General features: G+C 43.6%; 2 protein-coding genes across 6 annotated transcripts in view; one reads left to right on the top strand and one right to left on the bottom strand.

The window, feature by feature from the left end:
* Nucleotides 1-17,603, bottom strand: part of LOC137628806 (eukaryotic translation initiation factor 2D-like) — a 301,426-nt gene that overhangs the window by 155,563 nt on the left and 128,260 nt on the right. For all 5 annotated transcript variants that reach the window (XM_068360030.1, XM_068360031.1, XM_068360032.1 and 2 more), the window contains exon 4: nt 6,874-7,050. In XM_068360030.1, coding sequence (XP_068216131.1) covers nt 6,874-7,050 — 177 coding nt within the window. The remainder of the gene's footprint in view (nt 1-6,873; nt 7,051-17,603) is intronic.
* LOC137628805 (uncharacterized) lies at nt 14,756-17,446 on the top strand. The gene is made up of 2 exons (XM_068360029.1): nt 14,756-15,110; nt 15,257-17,446. The coding sequence occupies exons 1-2, from the start codon at nt 14,832-14,834 to the stop codon at nt 17,297-17,299; spliced, it is 2,322 nt and encodes a 773-aa protein (XP_068216130.1). The 5' UTR covers nt 14,756-14,831; the 3' UTR covers nt 17,300-17,446.

Consider the following 17,603-nt stretch of genomic DNA (forward strand, 5'->3'; position numbering starts at 1 on the left):
GTTCATAATGACCATAAGCCTCTTTCTTGTATCCTCGAAAAGCCATTAAGTCAAGCTCCAATGCGTTTACAAGTTTTAATGATGAGATTGAACCGGTACGACGTCGAATATCAGTACAAAAGCGGAAAAAGCCTATTGTTAGCCGATACCCTTAGCAGGGCCTGCCCAAAAGAGGAAAATAGAGACACATTGGTAAGGATGATAGATTCACTGAAAAATTACCCAGATTCAATTTTAAAGGAAGTAAGAGACGCCACCACAAACGACGAAGAGCTGCAAGAATTATTGTCTGTAATCAAGGAAGGATGGCCTGATCGCAAAGACATAATTCCCGAAGTATTAAAACCTTACTTCGATTTTAGAGATTCCATGAGTTACCAAGACGGCATCATTCTAAAGGGAACTGTTATACTGATTCCTCGTAAACTACGAGATTCAATTAAAACGAAGCTTCATGTAGCTCATCTTGGTTACGATAGCATGATGCGACGAGCAAGAGATGCAATATTTTGGCCAGGGATGTCAAAAGAAATAAAGCAAATGGCCAATTCATGTGATATTTGCCAGCAGTATAAACCTCGAAACCAGAAGGAATCGTTGATGGATGTTAATGACGGAGGCAGACCCTGGAATAAAATCGGACTAGATTTGTTTGAGATTGTTGGAAGAAATTATTTAGTCATTGTTGATTATTATTCCTCATTCACTGAAGTAGAGTTTTTAACGTCAACAACTTCAAATCATGTTATAGCGATAATCAAGAAGATGTTTGCTAGATACGGTATTCCTACCCAATTAGTGTCCGATGGAGGACCACAATTCAGTTCGTTTCAGTTTAAGGTTTTTGTTAAAGAGTGGGGTATAGAGCACCGGATGTCATCTCCTGGACATCCTCAAGGAAATGGGAAGGCTGAAGCGGCAGTTAAAATTGTAAAAAATATGATGAAGAAGACGCATGCAGATGGAAAAGATCAATATTTGGCGTTACTAGAGCTGAGAAATACACCACGTCAAGACTCTAACTTGAGTCCAGCTCAGATGATGTTTGGACGTAAATTACGGTCGATAATTCCTGAAATTATGAACAATGACAATCCAGTTTCTCAAAAAAGAGAAACACGGAGAGAATCCATAAAGAAATATTATGATAAAACTGCAAGAGATATGACACCATTAAACGTGGGGCAACCTGTATATTATCAAAATCCAGACAAGAAAGGTTGGGAAAAGGGGCTCATTAGCCATGCACAAGGAAACAGATCCTATGTAATTGAGGGAAAGGAAGGAGGAATTTATAGAAGAAATAGAATTCATATCCGTCCAACTACACAGGATTCATCGGCAATACCAGAAATGGAAGAAACTAGTAAATTGAGGGAAACCAACGTTAATGATGAACAAACAAGCTATCATCCTGTTTGCGACATGCCTAAATTGCCAAGAAGATCAGCTCGTCTACAGGAAAAGATGAAGGGAGAATGATTTATTGTATTATATTTGATTGTTTACAATGTATCCTACTTGTTCCTTATTTCATGTTATATCATTTTGTTTACTTTCTTATTTTTGTCAAAACCCAAAGAAAGGGGGATGTTTATGTTAACTACTTGTTTAGTTGTCTGTGTACATACTGTTATCTGAATGTTTATGATAACTACTTGTTTAGTTGTTTGTGTACATACTGTTACCTGAAAACAACTTAACTACTTTACTGTAAATATCCAATCCATTGTAACATTACTCATATGATATTTATCTTTTGTTTACTATAACTATAAAACTGTAAATAAGTTGGTCAGTGTATATAAAGATTCTGAAGGAATAGGAATAAAGCACAGCACGCAGTTTTGGAGTTTTATATTTCTACCAAAGAAAATCAACAATCTTCATAACAGTGGTCTCGGTATGCAGTGGGGAGACTGAGAGTACCTTGAGAGACAATTGAAGAATAGTAGTGTGGTCGTACACCAACTGTTCTCGGGGTGAATCCAGTGTCAGGTAGGCTGCGTCCAGTAGATTCCTACCAAGAACAAAACAAAAGTTAATGTCTTTGGCAGCTACCACCACATAGTTACACAGCGGTAGTCTCCACTCGGAAGGACACTTCACCTCCAACTGGACGTAGCCTAGAATGCTAGTGCAGGTACCGGTCAACCCTTCTAACTGTTCTCCTGACAGTACATGGTACTCTATGCCAAGTTGGCTCAGTACAGACTCACTCACAAGACAAACCTGCGCCCCTGTATCAACAAGAGCACAAAATAAGGTTTCCTGTATCATTACTAAACCTACTGATGAGTGTTGAGACACATGCGTACAACTGGACTGACAAGGTGCCGTTTCAGTTACATACTGGATTACAGGACAATCCTCTGGTGCTTCCTGATCATCAGCCACTAAGTCCTCAGCATCAGGCACTCGAGATTTGACCTCCATCTTATAGCCCAGGATCCCATTAGCTGGAGGGATGTAATTACGGAGCTCGATCAGAGGGTTAAAATGCACTACAACAGACACTGAAGATGCGCACACTGAGGCTCAGTCACGGATGGATCACGATAGATTACAGGACAAGTGGGACCCCAATGGACCCCGATTTCCAGGTTCAATAGCTTAAGACACAGCCAAGAGCAACTCTAGAACTGGGACTGTACCTGGAAAATGCATTGCCTTGATCCTGTTCCTGCTAGCCTTATACAGTTTGAAGCCTAATCGACTGGCGTCTTTCAGAAACTGCTGAACTAAAGTATCCCGGTGCTTGACTCCCTTCAGCTGAGAGTCGGGTGCAATACCTGACCCTTCCATCCAGCAGTTCACGACTAACTCCAAGAATTCTATGAGAGAGTCTGGACCACCACAAACCTCCTTATACAAGGCCAGTCCAGTAGGCAACTTGGGAGTGGTTGGTTCAGTAGCAAGCAAATAGTCAGTTAATGCAGGCCAGTAGGATAACCAGTCAGCTGCAGCATTCTGATCACCTGGACAGTAGTTAACAACAAAGTTAAATTCAGGCAGGTCCTCCAGTGTCCGTGCTAGACAACTGTCCACCATCTTCATGTCATGAAGATACATCAGGGGACGGTGATCAGAATGAATCACGAAGAACTGACCATAGAGGAAGGCACTGAAGGTTTTCACTCCCCATCGCAGAGCAGCCAACTCACTCTCTATGGTAGAGTAACGGGTATTGAAGTAAAAAAAGGTCATGGAGTCATACGCTATCACCCAAAGCGTCAACAAACAACTCAAAGGTTTAGCATCAGCTGAGTGGTCAGGGTACGACAACATAATGTCCTCCGTGACCAGTTCCTTCAAGCACATAAAGGCACAGTCTATTTCTGCAGGCCATTTCAGTTTCCTGGTCCCTTGGGATTTACGTCCTCCAGTTTTGGCAGATATTGGTTTGGCATCTGTGAGCACGAGGATAAAATTCTGTAGGAAGTTTACCAGTCCCAGGAATCTCTTTTTAGAGTGATTGCAGACCAGTGGGGTGGAAAGGGAGACTACTGATATGCCAGCACCTGTTGTGTCAGCTATTCATGTGACACTTGGAAAAGAAATACCTTAACATGTCCTACAACAGGGACACACCTCAACACACATTGGCACTTGCTGAATTGTCACATAACAGTAACTTTCCACAATAGAGGAGCATGAGTTGCCATAGAAACATTATAGCCAACAGTCAGAAGGCTACTGACTTTTTCAAGTGTATTTTAGCCCTATGGTTGTCCCATGTACTAATTACTAAAATTACAATAACGTATTTGATATTAATTTTCCCCACCACCCGTGACTGCTACATCTATGTGTATGTGCATGTGTTACAAACCGTAGAATTTACATTGCCAAATCTTTAACATGGCTATCAATACTGTAATGCTTATAGTATTCTATCCCTCTTCCTAATAAATTATTTCTTAAAAATAAAGAAAAGAAAACAAGACCTGAGAGTAGAATCTATATCCTCCTCAAATACTTTGTTATATGTTTTATTTCATCACCATTGAAAAAGCTACACCAATACTGTTTACCTTTTAGACTAAAGTGGGGATGACAAAATAATTGGTGGTATCAGTGGGATTCTAGGCCTGATGTAAGAGATTAGAAAGATGAGGGAAATAAACAGCACAGTGAATTATCAAGTAAAATGTCATCAAGCAGCAACATGGAGATGAAACACCCTTAAGAAGAAAAAAGTGCAACTTAAAGGGGTTCGGAACTCAGGGGTCAACACATCACCATTGATTAGACTGGTCTAACTCAAGATGAAGATGACATACCAGCACTGGTGCCAAGCAGAAGGGACAACACTCTACATTCAACATTCCTTCCTAAAAGGGGAAATGAAGATCGTGTGACCCAAGTCAAATTTACACACAGGTCCATTCAATTTACCTCCATTTACCGAAGATATTCCAACTCTCCAGTATACTAAAATTCAGTTTGGGAAGAGATTCTGCACTATTGAATCTTTAATAAAAAGAATCAAAGTAGCAAAGGAAAAAAATTCCTGGACACACAATGAACATCATTAGACTTATGGGTAAGTGAAGCACGGTGTGATGGATGACAACAAGTACTGTACTTAACCATCAAGATATTGCCAGCCTGTCCAGATTACCTCAAACTAAAACAACAACACTTCTCAACATATTCAACAATACTTAAGCAGCTGCACCTCTATTAAAGCCAAAACCAAGAGTAATTAGGACTTCTTTCTACAGATCCGACAAGAGATGGATGAATTCTTCAGGAGGAATTGCTCATTAGAAGGAATAAAGGAGCCATTGACTCAAATCTTAATGCAGAAGGTGCTTCCATTTAGCATCATCCACAACCTATTTGAGCTTATACATCTAAAGAAAGCTGTGAACTAGATTACAGCTCTCTTGCTCGCCTAGGAAAGGAAGGGAGAAAAGGACCAGCTGAAGGAGACGCCTCAGAAGGACAAGGAGAAAGATTGCAGCCTTGAGAGAGAGACCATGATTGCAGCTATTGAACATTTGCCGTCAGGAGCAGTTAGCATTGCCATAAGAAGAGACCTGACAGCAGGAACTATGGAAGGTCCCAGATATTTAGCATCTGTAGGAGAAAGGGACACAGTCAAGAAATATGTCCCCCAACAGAAAATAAATGACAGATGTTAGTGTTGTGGGAAGGTGGGGTACATTGTGCGCATGTGTATAAATAAATGAGGGAAGATGCGGATACCCTTCCCGACTTCATCAAAGTTATCCGCCATTTAGGGTTTCCTTAAGCATCCCGACAACAGACACACCTGCCACCAGAGCATCACGGAGCATAGCACTTACATCAGTAGAAGCAAAGAAGAACATTGTCCATCAGCCCATCATTAACATCTGTTCTGTACTTACTGATACTGGGGCTGCTATATCTCTTATTTTTTATGACATTGTTACAGTACCACCTATTTAGTTTCTAGAGGTCATCAAATGTGGGATAGTTGGGGGTAAAACGTTAATTGTGAACACATTGTGCAGTCAATCTTTTGAACTACTTAATGATCATATAGTCTCAGATTTCTAGATCTTGCCAGACTTGGGTATTTTGTGTGTGTCGAAGCTATCCTGGGTATGGTCGATATTTTCAAATAGAGAATTAATGGTAACATTGACAGTGGAGAATTAAATGCCAACTACAAAGGATTCAATCTCTCAATTGGCAATACCATATATTCTGTGAAAGATGCTGAAGAAAATTGTAAATATTGTTTAAAGAACTTGATACAAGATTAAGATATGACATTTGTATTGAACCATATGATGCCAAAGTAACTGAATTAAACATACCGGTATGTTCTGAAATTCCAATTTGTATTGCCCATGTTACACCTCATGCCAGTTTCAAAGAAAATATTCACTCTAATTCAATACTAGAAGTTACCAAAGGAAATGTTGAAGTAATATTTCATAATTCTAACCCAGAAACATTAACCATTGAAGAGAATGCTATGTTTGCTACAACTGAACATGATATTGAGATAGTTCCACTTGCGACCATACACATATACTGTATACTTCACATGGGAGTGTGATTCTACTTCAAGATCTGAAAAAATTTACTATTATAGCTGTCATTTTTACATACCAAAGTTACAGGGAACTCCAGTTAAGAAGGATCGAAGGGAGATAGATTGTGAGTTGTAGGAAGAGGCTTACGTTTCTTGTCCTCGAGAGGGGAAGAAGCGGGAGGAGATCTATCTCTCTTAGCCTTTTTCTTGCCGCATGCACGATATTTTACCCACTGAGTGGGCTGCCATTCCCTACAAAAATCACAGGAACACCGCTTACCATGACAAGGCAAAAAAGTGCATATCTACCTCGACCAGGCTTGTGAAGGTTCCACATATGTACCCTTCAAGGCTGATATAGGTCCGTATACTACCTGAAAAACCACTCATATTCACAATGCACACTGAAAGAAAGAAAGGACTGAAAAAAGAAAGGGCATTAAGTCATTCAACGTGGAGTCGGGATCGTAGCTTGGGAAAACCATCAAGGACAGCAACCAGGAGGAGTGTGAACAGCCTTGCAAAGACCAGATCATTCTAACTACAGAGTGGAGAGATGACTGGCAACCATATAAGGTTGCCAGCTAAGCACCTTCTTTTCTTGTTGCAGCAAAATAACTTAGGAGTAAACACATATACTGTACTGTAAATGACTCAGAAGTTTGTATCAGTGTACAAACAAATAGCGTTTCAAAAATATTGAAAAAATTTTTAAATACCATGGCTTAAGGCATGATGATACCATCATCTAATTTCTCATTTTCAATCATTTCAACTTTGAATCTCCTTATTCAGTCCCTTTAGGAATATCATCAAATCTACCTTATGCTCGAGCTTACCTCTCCTCTTGTAATAATGCCAGGCAACATCAGATCTGCACCGCCAAGCAAAACATCAATTACAGGAGTGTGAGTTGTGAATGTATGCATTAAATCTGGATACTTCCACAAGGTATAAACTGTTGGATAAATCATCTTTTCTCTCTCTAAACAGAAAAAGGCTGGATCCTTTTGAACCTGGAATGAAAAACTTGAATCAAATTAACTATGAAAACATTGCAAACCTAAACCATAACTTGTTTCTTTGCTTTATAGTTTGACTGCAAACAAAATTAATTATAAAGTATAGTATTATATATGTGACTTCTATCAAAACAATACATACCAAATATATTACAAAAGACAATTTCATTAACTTACTACTTACTACCTTTAACATAACATACCCTTGATACTGTATAAAAAAGAAAAATTTACTCAAGTCAGGAAAACTGATTAAAGAAAAAATATTTTGTGATGAAATATGAAAAATTTGGAAATAATTTGTATTTTTCCTAACTATACAAGCATGGAGCTTTTTACAATGGATATATATTTCAGCGATGGCTGAAACTAGCAGTTGAGCTTTTTACGAGGTGTAATTACCATAAGTGTGTTAGCGGAGTGGGAGGGGGGTAGACCAGCCACTCGACTCACACCTGCACTAGTAACAAACTGTTACTTTGCAATTGCAGCAGGACTTCCCGAGGAAGGTGATGGCAAGACCAGTATGTGGAAAGAGCTCCAGATTTGTATAGTTAGCAAAAATACAAATGATTCCCAAATTCGTCATTTGTTCCAAAAATTATATAAAAACCATTGTGCTCTTTACAGTGGAGACTCGCTCCACGGTGGGTGGAAGTCCAAAAATCAACTAGCTGGTGACTGACCCGGGGTGCTACTCTTTGCGTGGCATGAGCTGTTTACAGGCACCCTGACACCTTGTAAGTGAATGGCCAGTGCAATCTGTGCTAGGTGTAAGAATTTAGCAATGTAACTAGACCAGGTAAGCGTAAAATTGGAATTAAAACTCCATACTTAACCTACAAATTGCCTGATTCCACCTCGCTTGGAGATCGGAGACATAACAAATATATATACACATATATCAGGTTTCACAAGGCGCAATGGTACCAACCTGTACTTAGAGGAGGTCGACTTGCAGAGTTTCTCAGATGCTGGACCCCAAGAGAGGCGAGAACTATATACGAAGTAGCCAGTCACTCACACACCCATTCTAGTCTTACTCGCGGGCAACATCTGCTCTCAACCGACTGCTACTTGTCCTACAAAGGAGCCGAGGTGTTATTGACCATGTTTTGTACAGCCACCACAGGCCCTATGGTAAAAGTATTTAGGTTACTGTGGGTTATGTCTTACAGGTGGTAGGCGGTGAATGTAGTTTGCCGTTTCCCCAGGCCCACATGTAGTACTTGCTTTACAGAGAAATTCTTCTTGAACACCAGGGACGTAATGAAACCCAACATCATGAGCACAGGGTCGACAACCTAAAGTTGAGGAGCCTGGTTGTATGGCTCGCTCCATTACCATTCTAACCCAGGAAGAGATGGAATTCTTCATGAGCTTCCTTTTGACCCTTCCCATACTCACAAAGAGCCTACTGATCTGAGGTTGGTCTCTGGCAGTTCTTTTAATGTATTTCCTCACTGCCCTTACAAGGCAGAGTAAAAGTTGATCTGGGTCATCTCTTACGGAACGGAGACTCTCAATCCAGAAGGGCCCGAGTCTAGGACCCACTACTGCCAGACTTTTTGTCTTAGCCACGAACTGAAGGACGAAGCTATGTGTCACCTGCCCCTATCACCTTGAATAGGAAATGTAGGAAAGGCCATGTAGCTAATTGACTCTCTTTGACTTGCATTACATTCCAGGGTGGGGCCTAACTTCTAACTGAGGGCAGGTGCGCTCAAAGTTCCTTATAAGGAGAAGCAATTCCATCAAGGAGGAAATGACAACTCCACTTGGTCTAAAAGTGAGGCTCAAGGCTGAGCGATTGCCTTTCACCGCAGACAAGTTTTCCTCCATGAGGTACAATAAAAACTCCACTATCGTTGGAGTTGCACAGAAAGGAGCGATCCCCTGTCCATGACACCAACCATAAAAGACTGCCCACTTTGACCTTCATTCTGCAGGATAGGACTTGTTAAAAAAAGATGGTCTGCATCTTTCTGCTCTAGGGGAGAGATCTTGGGACTGGCGGACGCCAGCAACGTCCCATCAGAATGTTTGGAGTCATCATCAAAAGATTCCGCCTCCTCCTAGTTAACAACCATGGCAGTCAAAGGAGGGTCGAGATATTCACCAGAGTTCCTTCTTGCACAGGAATGAGCTCTCAGAGGAAGACCGCTGTGCTCCGGTCTTACAGAGACAGACGTTAAGAGTTGAACGACATTCCCCTTAAAGATGACGCTCAACCATAGAGTGCCAATTCTTGGGGATGGTCTTTAGTGGCCTTCCTTCCTCTCGGATGGATATTAAAATTCTCGAGAAAGAAGAACTCTCCTTCCGATCCATCTCCTTAGGCCTTCCTTAGGCCTTGCACCTTCGGAGGGAGCAGGAGGAGGAACCTCTACCACTGTGGCAGGAGGTTTAGGCTAGCCTAACTTCATAGGCGAGAGCCTATAGTTGTCAGTGAATGAGATCTCCCTAGGAGATCTTGATCCTCTGCTCGTTCATGGATGAACGGTATCCCTTGGCCGAGGAGTGTTTGGCCTCTAATTCCTCTTCCTCCTCTGTGCTACGATGGGAATCACACCCGGCCTCTCCAAAATAGGGTCTGGCTGATAGGCGCCTTGGTATTCAAGATACTTCTGATATACCTTGCGTACACCTAAAGAGAAAGAGGCTTAGGAAAGGCACGAGGAGGAAGTTGCCTAGCCGAGCTACTGTGTCTAAGATCAGAAGTGCCCTCACTCCCCTTTGAGGAGGAAGAAACATCTTAAGGAATGGTAGGAACGTCCGGGCTGGAACTGTCGGAGGATGATCAGTCAATCCGGAGACCACCTGCATGATTGCCTGGACAAGGCCCAGGAATCAGGGTGTATTTTTCGAGAACGGAACTGTTCCAGATTTAGCCCCAAAAGTGTTTCATTGGCTTAGACAGAGTGGCAAGGAATGGGAGGGCATGAGAGAATGTCAACTTGTGCCCTTCTTTGTGCTCAATTTCCCTAAGGAAGTGGGCACCGTCCACATGTCCAACTGAGTGATCAGTCTACGAAGGTAAAGCTACCTTCAGTTGTAAAATAACTTGCTGTTCCACTCGCAAGGTAGACCGAGTGTTAGGCGAGCGTTGGCGAGACGAGAGCTGATAAGGTGCATTTATGCGCACACCCTTCTTAGTTCACACAGGTAAGGTGTAATCTACCTGTGCTCACCTTTCCACCTGCGCATAGCGCGCAGAACGTGTTAGAATGATAGAGCTCGCCTGAGCTCTATACAATGCTTCCTGCACGTGCTTGTCTTGATGTGAGGAATTGACAAAGAGAGCACTACGCATAGCAGAAGTCAGGTGCACACCTTCGTAAAGCAGACGAGCTTGCTCGGCCACCTCTCTAGGTGGTAGGATGCGTAACATTGAGCACGACTCATCCACTAGATTCCGGTTAGCTAAATCCTCAATAACGCGTCATGGAAAGAAACTCCCTTGCTCCCCTTATCCTCCAAAGAAGAATGACAAGCTGTCTTCCTTTTCTACAAGGGCGCGGAAGACCAGGCACAAACATACAACAGAGTGCTTGTGAGTAGGCAGCGAAACAGGTTCTACCAGTTGGCCTTACATAGCAAAGAACACTATGTTATGTCCTATGGACATGACGAAGAGGGGGAAGAATTGCACACACTCGCCCCCACCATCATCATCCAGCTCAGAACCGGAGTGGGGCATGGATGAATCCAGTGCCCTTCAGTGAAATCCCCTTGGGGTGAGACCACTCAGATAAAGGTCGTCTCTCAAGCTGGCAAGAAGGACAATCAAGCCTTTTTGTCCATCGCTGCCGAGAAGACTGCTAAGCAGAGGATGGCAAAGGGAAGCTTTCCCTCAGAAGGGAAGGTTGCCCAACACCTGGTGTAGGATGATTTTCCCTCAGAAGGGAAGCTTGTCCAAAACCTGGAGGCAGACATCCAGGCAGTTCACTCTGTTTCCCTTCTGTCTAAGTGAACCTAGCTAGAAGATCCACGTCACGAATGCCCTTGGAACGTAGCCAAAGCTAGTCCAAGAGTTCATCCCGAAGGAATCCCCCAACAAGTCACTCCAAGGAGTACTTGTCAGCAACTGCTCACGCCCGCCTGTCGAAGCACAGCGATCATTGGGGGAAGCAGATGCTAAGGTCAAGAAGGCAACAGCGGACAAACAGCTTCGTCAGAGAACAACTCTCTTACAGCGGTAGCTTGCGCTACTTTGCCACGTGTTATACCGGAGACATTGGCGGCACTTATGCTCGGCAGACCACCAAGGTGAAGCCGACCGAGCAAAGTCAACGTGGCAAGGTTGACCCCTTAGCCTTCTTCTTCCGTCACCAGTTAAACCTAGTCCACTGAGAGGAAGACCACTCCTGACACAACTGGCATGCAGACTCCTGCAGGGCAGAAACCTTGAGGATCTGTCTCCTCTGGCGACATGGAAGTGCCGCAACGGCGCCCTTCATTGCTGGGACAAACCCGCATGAAAAAGATCTCCATGGGCAATCACACACATAAAAGGAAAAATTAGAAAAGAAAAATTTTACTTTATAGGCCAGTTATATTTGGGAAACTTCTATCTGGTTTATACGGGGGAGTAAGACAGCATCTGAACTCCACAGAGCCAAAATAAAAAGTGGCGGTTGTTTACTAGTGCTGGTGTGAGCAGGCTGGCTGGTCTACCCACACTACCCCTTCCAGGGTGGTTAAACCTTACAAAAGCTTTAATGGATGGTTTCAGCCTTCACCAAAATAATACGTAAAGAGCATAAGGTTTGTATATAGTGTCAGAAAAGATGTTTTATTGTTAACCCCTTTGCTACAAGGCCATGGATCCGCTACTCGAGCTATAAACAAGATTTGTCACCATCGGATATACTTGCTCAGTTACTTTATAATAATCTACATTTCCATGTGTATTTGTTTTACTGCTGATTACAGAATAAAAATTTTGAAAAGTTTGCTTTCTTCTCCATTGTATTTCACTTTAAACAGTCAAAATGTTTTTCAATTCATTGTGAAGTGATAATAGAATAATTTTTATAAAATTGTTTGATGTAATTATATCTTATTATTGGTAAAGCACTGTGATTTTATGTGTAAACAACTTTATATTCATTAAAATGACTATGTTCTTCCATTATATTTCCACGGTAAATAGCCGTTGAAAGATATAAAACTACTCGTTAGTAATAATGAACTTTACGTTGTACAGAAATGTAATAAAAAACGGATTTTGAGCGAAGCGAAAAATCTATTTTTGGGTGAGATGGCCATGACGTCCTAATGGAAGGTTCCTTTAGTAGCTTCCGAAGGGTATATATGACTACAGTGATATTCCCAGAGAATCAAACCAAAGGTTTCACAGAATTCTAACTTCTGGCGCGAGTACCTTTAAGATTACTCTCAAGGGTATCGTATATCATCAGGGGACGTATTCTTGACACGCCACATGGCAATCTGCACCCCGAATAGCCTTTACGCCTCTAGGCTCTAGGGGAAAACGTGGCAGAATAGAAGGGTAACCGCAACAAAGATTACCCTGGTTCCCCTACTACAATCGTATCAAAACCGCGCCAACTCCCTCTGGCGGTCATTCCTTGTAGCGTTGAGCAAGGTGCTACAGATACAGTAGATCAGGGGGGGATACCGTGAAGATCTTTTCATAGAAAAGAAGGGTGGGTCCATTAGGACGTCATGGCCATCTCACCCAAAAATAGATTTTTCGCTTCGCTCAAAATCCGTTTTCTGGGCTCAATCCCTGTGCCGCGCAGTGAAATGCTCCTTATGCACCATTTCAAAGGAATATAACTGCTAATATTACCAGAGAAAAAATGTAAAGGAATGCTAGGTTGAACTAGCTCGCTCACCTAATGGTGTCGGTATAGACTGGGGCGAAATACCAGAGGTCTCGTACCATTTAGATTTCTCCTCTTCGAAATCCCCCAATAGTGAGGTGCCGTTCAACCTCCCCTGCCTCGCAGACCAGTACTACTAACTCAACCCACGCTTGCCCAACACTCCTTTCAAGCACCTGTTTGATATAAGTCCAAGTGTTTTATTTCGTGTGTTTCATTGGATTTATCATCAACTTTCTCTCGATGGCCGATTCCCAAGATACCCCATCGAAGTTAAGTACCTTATCCATGAGTTTTTAATGAGATTGGGCAGTGTCATCTTTGTTTTTATTATTTAGAAGTGTTTATATATGAGCGGCGTCCCCGTTCTTTCTTTCGCCTCTGCCCTTTGTCTCGTTAGTTCGTCCGTCTTTTATATTCGTTCGATCCTTTAGGAGTTTTTTCCTTATATTCATTTAGTACATAACTTTATGCTTTCATATAGCAATATTCATTTAGTACACCGACTTTATGCTTTCATATAGCATTTATTTTATGTTATCCTATGATATCGGTGTTAGCGTTTCATCAGGAGTAGGTTATGTTGGTATGCCTGCATTCGTGCGTGTTGGTGGATAGCGTCAACATTGAGATTGTTTCGCTAGTTCTAGGAGCTTTAATTTCGACCATCTCACTTATTATTAGTAAAACCTTTTGTTTTATTACGCTCCACCTAGTTTTACGTTTGGTTCGAGTGGGACTCTCGCGTATTTTGTTGTTTTTACTGTTCGATCTACCGCTTCAGTAACTAGGTTGGTACCCCTGCTTTCCATCTGCTGATGGCGTCATGCTTCCTCCCCTACCACTCGCCCGAGTCCCTCTCTCGCCATATTTTTTCTGCATGCCTAACCTTACTTACGTGATTTCGCTTTTAATTCATTAATTATTTTTATGTATTTGTGCATTGATATTATATTTGTTGCTTACTCCGTTGTGATCGTATTTTTGGGATTTTCATGTCATGATTAGGGGATCTCCAGTTGGTGGCCCTGTCTACCGCTGCGCAATGGCGATTTCCCTGTACCATTACACCCCCCCCCCAACAAGTTGGGGAGGTTATTCCATCCCCCCCCCCCCCTTCAGTGTACACCCTTCCTCTCACTCGATGGTTGTTGGTTATGATTTACGGGTCAAATATGCTTGTACCTCAGTCTTCCATCAACGTTCCGACATATTGAGGACTGAGTATACCAACGGGGTATGACTTAGTCTCATTCATTCATACCGGGCGGTTTCGTCTCCCCCCTCCCGTCGCCATCGGTCGGGGAGGGGGAAGGCCGGGACCACCGGGGACTATCACACGTGATTAGTCGGTATATCTGCACCTTGGTGTAACCTTGCTTTTAATTACGGTTGTTAGAATGAGCACTTATATTAGGAGTGTCCTCCCCTACGGTACCTCATGCTATTATCGTCCGTATAGGACTTATTATATCCCATATCATTATTTTATATTCTACATGAATCATTACCTTTGTCCCGGTACCTCAGGTAAGGTAGGGGGGGGTTCCACTGGCTCCCCCCGCGCTCTCCCGTTGTACCCTCCCGTCATCAGACATCGGAGCCGCCGAGCTCTTAACTACATAATCGGTTGACACTGACACGGTTTTGATTAATATCCTCCCTCCGGGAGCCCTATTCATTACAGACATTAGTTTTTGATCATAATTGGCGTTTTCTATTTATGTACTTTAAGGATGTATCTTGGGTACTTTAAGTTTACTTTAAGTTACTTTAAGTTTACTTTAAGTTTACTTACCAACCCTGTTCCCCGGCCACGGGGGCCCCGAAACTAGTTATGATTATATATTAATCACTGTTTTTTGCATCCTTTTTCATACCCGGCTCTGCCGGATTGCTATTGGAATAGTCTCAGTTCTCTGCATGTTTAGTCTAAGGCTATACATTTATTTTATTAACTGGCAGGTCCCGGACCCTCCGGGACCCCTTATAGAGAAACTAGTAGATGCTCATGGACTATTCCTTTTACAGGTGGTCCGTTGCCGGATGACAGCCTGCGCGGCCGTCCTTCACCAGCCTTGCGGCCATGCTGTCTGTCGGTCCCACGCGGACTGTGGGATCCAGATGGACGATATTTTGGTATGGCACCCTGACAACTGCCTTATCTGTTATGACCTTATCTCCACCCTCGCTTCAGATTCGGTGAGCCTCTTTCAGTCATTTTTGTATTTACTTCCCTTCACTGGGCGACATCAATATGATAGATAATCATTGACTTCTGTTATGAATCTTCGGGTTCATTTATCATTTTGTCCTCGGGTTTGCTAACCTTATCCCCGTTCTTTCAGAGTTCCCAGGCGGTTAAAACTTCAGCAAGAGCCACTTTGAAATTGTGGGTAGGCGGCTTCGCCCGTAACGTAAAGGCCAGGAAGCCCTACGTCCTCTCAGAAGATTATTGTAGACTTATCTACCCGAACGCAAAATCTTCGGCAGCAGTGTCTAGGCAAGTGGCGGCTCCTATAATTGCTGACATTGCGGAAATCGTAGAACTCAATCTCGTCCAGGATACAGACATCCCTGACGACCCGGACCCCATTGAAGACAATGTTACGGCTCTGACCTTAGACATAGAGCCCATGGTTTTTGACGAACCTGACACAGGTAAGGTTGTAAGTGAGGCAGGTGGGTCTGGCGCTAAGACCTCTCTTCTTAGCCCCTCTTTTTCTCCAACTTCTAATAATTTTTCCTTTCTTGGTTTTGAAGGGAACCACGAATCCTCCCCAAGATCGCTCTCGGTTCCTGCCAAGGTCAAATCTCAGAAAAGACCTTTAGTGAGGACTCGTCAGAATCCTACACTACCTGGATCATCGAAGCCCAAGAAGGCTCCCCTCCCCGGAGCTCCTAGTGACTCGACTAGCACTGCCCCTATGTCTCAGGACCCGGGAGTGCAGTCATCCCCCTTAATTACCACAACCAACCTCGACCCGGAGGCCCTCACGAATATGTTGTCGAGGGTCGTTACAGAGCAGATTAGTTCTATACTTTCTGCCGTCACCAGAAGACTAGATACCCTGGAAAGTGGACTGCCTCAACAACAGCAGTTCCTCATCCCGGACGCCTCAAAACTTCCACCCTTCACGAAGAACAACCCGTGGAAAATGGCGCTCCACTGTCCTTTCACGGACGGAATGTTGACCATCGAGGGTTTTGGGACCAGGCCCATTGAAGATTTTGAGTTCTTCCCTCCCGGTCTTCAATTTCCTTTCCCCGGCTTCGCCCGGCTTACGGAAGAGGCTCTTGTCCGACTAGATAAGGTCCCTAAAGAGACCGTTATCTTTCCGAAGGAACAGGCTCAGTCTGTTTGGGTTCGAACCTTAAATGAGTGGGGTTGTACAAACACCATGCTGACCCCCCACAAGAGTACTTACACCATGTTTCTTGTGGACGAACAGACCCCCACTCCTTGCGTCACCAAAATGGTTGAATTAGCCCTTCAGGCAGTGACCGAAGATAAGCCTTTGCCACAACTCCGGGAGACAGATCCTACATCTCTGCTGTTCCCATCAGATAATGAATGTTGGCTTAACATTCAATCGACATTCACTTCTGGTAAGCTATCCGCGGACTGTGCATCGACGCAATTCAGTGAACGCCTCCCAAGACTACCTGAAACCTTAATCCGACTCGAGTTCGAGTCCCGGTCTAGGTTTAGCCGGAGCCTCAACATCTCGACTATGGCGGAGATGTTTTCTCTTACTTATGACGAGGAACACTCTTTTAAAGTTATGACTAAAGCCACCCTGCAATCTTTGTTAGCAGACTGCTACGACTTCTTGGTGACCAAAAGACGTTGCCGTAAGCATGTCTTATCTGAAGCCACTATCCGCCATGAGCCAAATAAGCTCATTAAAGCCTCTGCTTGGGGTCCGGACCTTTTCCCGGAGGACATGGTCAACTCGGTATTGAGCGAAGCTGCCAGAGTGAACCAGAGCCTCAAAGTCCGTTGGGGTCTCACTCCCAAACGGAAGTTCGAACAATCGAGCATTCACTCCCGGGGCAGAAAAAGGCTATGCCCTTATAGCTCTACCCAATTCCGCCAACCTATTCAAGTAGTCCAGTCGGCCCCGGTCTCTCAGGGCATCCAACCCTCCACCTCCAAGTCTCAGCCCCAAGTGAAGTATGTCCTCGTCCCTGAAAACCAAGTGGCTTCGAACTCGTTTACCTCTCCTGTTTATAACCCGGTCTATGAGTCCCGGTTTTCCTCCCAAGGATACCAACGAGGCAGGGGCCCCGGTTCGAGGGGTTCTTTTCAGAACAGAAGCAAAGGGAGATATTTCTCCCGTGGAAAAGGGTCACGTGGTGGCCGAGGCGGTAAAACCTCCAACTACTGACGGTCTTCAGGTAGGAGGGAGACTTTATGTGTTCCGGAGTCGCTGGAAATTCAGTCCTTGGGCCTTCAGCATAATCTCCAAGGGCCTGGGGTGGAGTTGGATAGAAGGGCCTCCTCCACCGAACAGATTCCATCAACCCTCGACACCGGACCTACTTTTGTTTACCCAAGATCTTCTTCGCAAGAACGCGATCAAGGAAACGAAATATCTGAAGTTTCAAGGTCGCTTATTCAGCGTTCCGAAGAAAGACTCCGACAGCCGAAGGGTCATCCTCGATCTGTCTCGACTAAACTTGTCCATTCAA

Source organism: Palaemon carinicauda, chromosome 36 (assembly GCF_036898095.1).
Source record: "Palaemon carinicauda isolate YSFRI2023 chromosome 36, ASM3689809v2, whole genome shotgun sequence".
In the NCBI taxonomy this organism is placed as follows: domain Eukaryota; kingdom Metazoa; phylum Arthropoda; class Malacostraca; order Decapoda; family Palaemonidae; genus Palaemon; species Palaemon carinicauda.

What these genes read in the sequence shown, in the direction of transcription:
- LOC137628805 (XM_068360029.1), top strand. Translation starts at nt 14,832, where the DNA reads ATGTTTAGTCTAAGGCTATACATTTATTTTATTAACTGGCAGGTCCCG. An exon ending in CCACCCTCGCTTCAGATTCG is followed by an intron (nt 15,111 to 15,256) that starts GTGAGCCTCTTT and finishes CCGTTCTTTCAG; the next exon opens with AGTTCCCAGGCGGTTAAAAC.